At 35.4% G+C, this 1,670-nt stretch overlaps 1 protein-coding gene across 1 annotated transcript; it reads left to right on the forward strand.

The window, feature by feature from the left end:
- Positions 1 to 970: 970 nt before the first annotated feature.
- LOTGIDRAFT_163255 (hypothetical protein) lies at positions 971 to 1,483 on the forward strand (the record flags this gene model as incomplete). The annotated part of the gene is made up of 1 exon (XM_009059314.1): positions 971 to 1,483. The coding sequence occupies one exon, from the start codon at positions 971 to 973 to the stop codon at positions 1,481 to 1,483; it is 513 nt and encodes a 170-aa protein (XP_009057562.1).
- Between the last annotated feature and the right edge of the window lie 187 nt (positions 1,484 to 1,670).

Raw genomic sequence — 1,670 nt, forward strand, 5'->3', positions numbered from 1 at the left:
AATTTACAGGCTAACTTTGATTCACATATTAAAACCTATGAGAAAATTAATGATACTCAATATATTGTTGAAACAGAAATTGAAGAACAAGAGATTACTACCGAAGATCACTCAAGTAAATCTACACGACTAACACCTAGTCATTTGGGATCATTCGTTTTATTTCACAGTAAAAAAAATAATGAACAATTTCATTCACGTGATTCATGGATTTTATAAACCCGAAATATACTATACCGACACTGATAGTTTGTACATTTCATCCAACAATTGGAAAAAACTAAACAGAGCTGGTTTGGTCTCCGAAAAAAACTTTTGCAAAGGTAAAAACGATTACGGTGATGGTGGAATTATATTTGGTTTATATTTAGCACCAAAAGTTAAATACAATATCATTCTAACTTTTGATGGTGTTTTAAAAGAAAAGAAAACATTTAAAGGTTATTCTAATAAGATAAGTGTAGAAGATTACATTCAGTTAGCAAGCGGACATGATGTGTCGAATGAATTTAAGAAATCATGGGAAAAAAGTTTCACCAATGGAGTTGTAGAGTGCATACATATACACGAACGCAACCTCACAAGTTATGATAAGCTATTAAGTCATATCGAAGGTGCTCAAATAACGTCACGTCCTTCTTAAGTAATATGGCCGATGACCAGGTGGCATTTCATTTATCCTGTGATTCTTTTGTTGATTTTTGGAAGTTTGGTGGTTGACAATTTTTTGCCCGTTCCCGTTCCCGTAACCATTTCAGTTACTAGCTCTCGTTTTTATTCTGTATTTTTAAGTCCATTATCGGTGCGATTGTATGTTTGTTCACCTGTACAGTTGTCTACAATTGGGATGATTAAAACTTTGATGAAAACGTCTAAACGTTACCTTTCCCTTATCCAGTGGTGTGCATGTTAGTGGGTGAAGGGGACGCATCGACAGCATCTACATTAATATCAACAAATTAGACCAGATATGGAGACACAGGATAGTGAAAGCCTCCATGAAGGAGCTGTGAACAATAATAGTTCCAGTTCAGAACTTAAGTTGCAGACAGAGAATTTCGAAAAGGTTTTGAAGTCTATGTCGAAAGATATACAGTATAGTATGCTTACTGATGACGGTTACGACCACATCTTTGACCTGTATAAAAAATGGTTAGAAGTTTTGGAGAGCTACCAAGTAACCCATCACCAGTACATACAGATAATAGAAGAGGCAGATAGACAATCTTACCTCTACGATCATATTGATTTTCAAAGGGAAATTGATAGTTTCCGAAGATACTCAGAAGAGTGGTTTAAGTTAAACAAACCTACACCGCCTGATGTTAAACCCTCTGACAGTGTGTCTCAACTCAGCAGAAGTGATTCGTCCTCTGTTTCCTCCAATTCAGATTGGGTAAGAGAAGAACAAAAGAGGATAGAACTTGTTGAGAAAAGAAAGGTTTTAGAGCAGAAACAGAAGCTTAGAGAAACTGCAAATTGAACAAAAGGAAAGGAAACAGCGTGATAAAGAGAAACTCGAAATGGAGAAACTTCAGATTAAACAAAAGGTAATAGCAGTAATAGATCAACATCCTCAAGGAGACAAACTCAGAACATAACACAGATACCTATAGAAAGTATAAGCTTACCTACTGATAGTGAAGGTTTCAATAAAACCCTTATCCTGT

This window comes from Lottia gigantea (genome assembly GCF_000327385.1).
Source record: "Lottia gigantea unplaced genomic scaffold LOTGIsca_38, whole genome shotgun sequence".
NCBI classification, from domain to species: domain Eukaryota; kingdom Metazoa; phylum Mollusca; class Gastropoda; family Lottiidae; genus Lottia; species Lottia gigantea.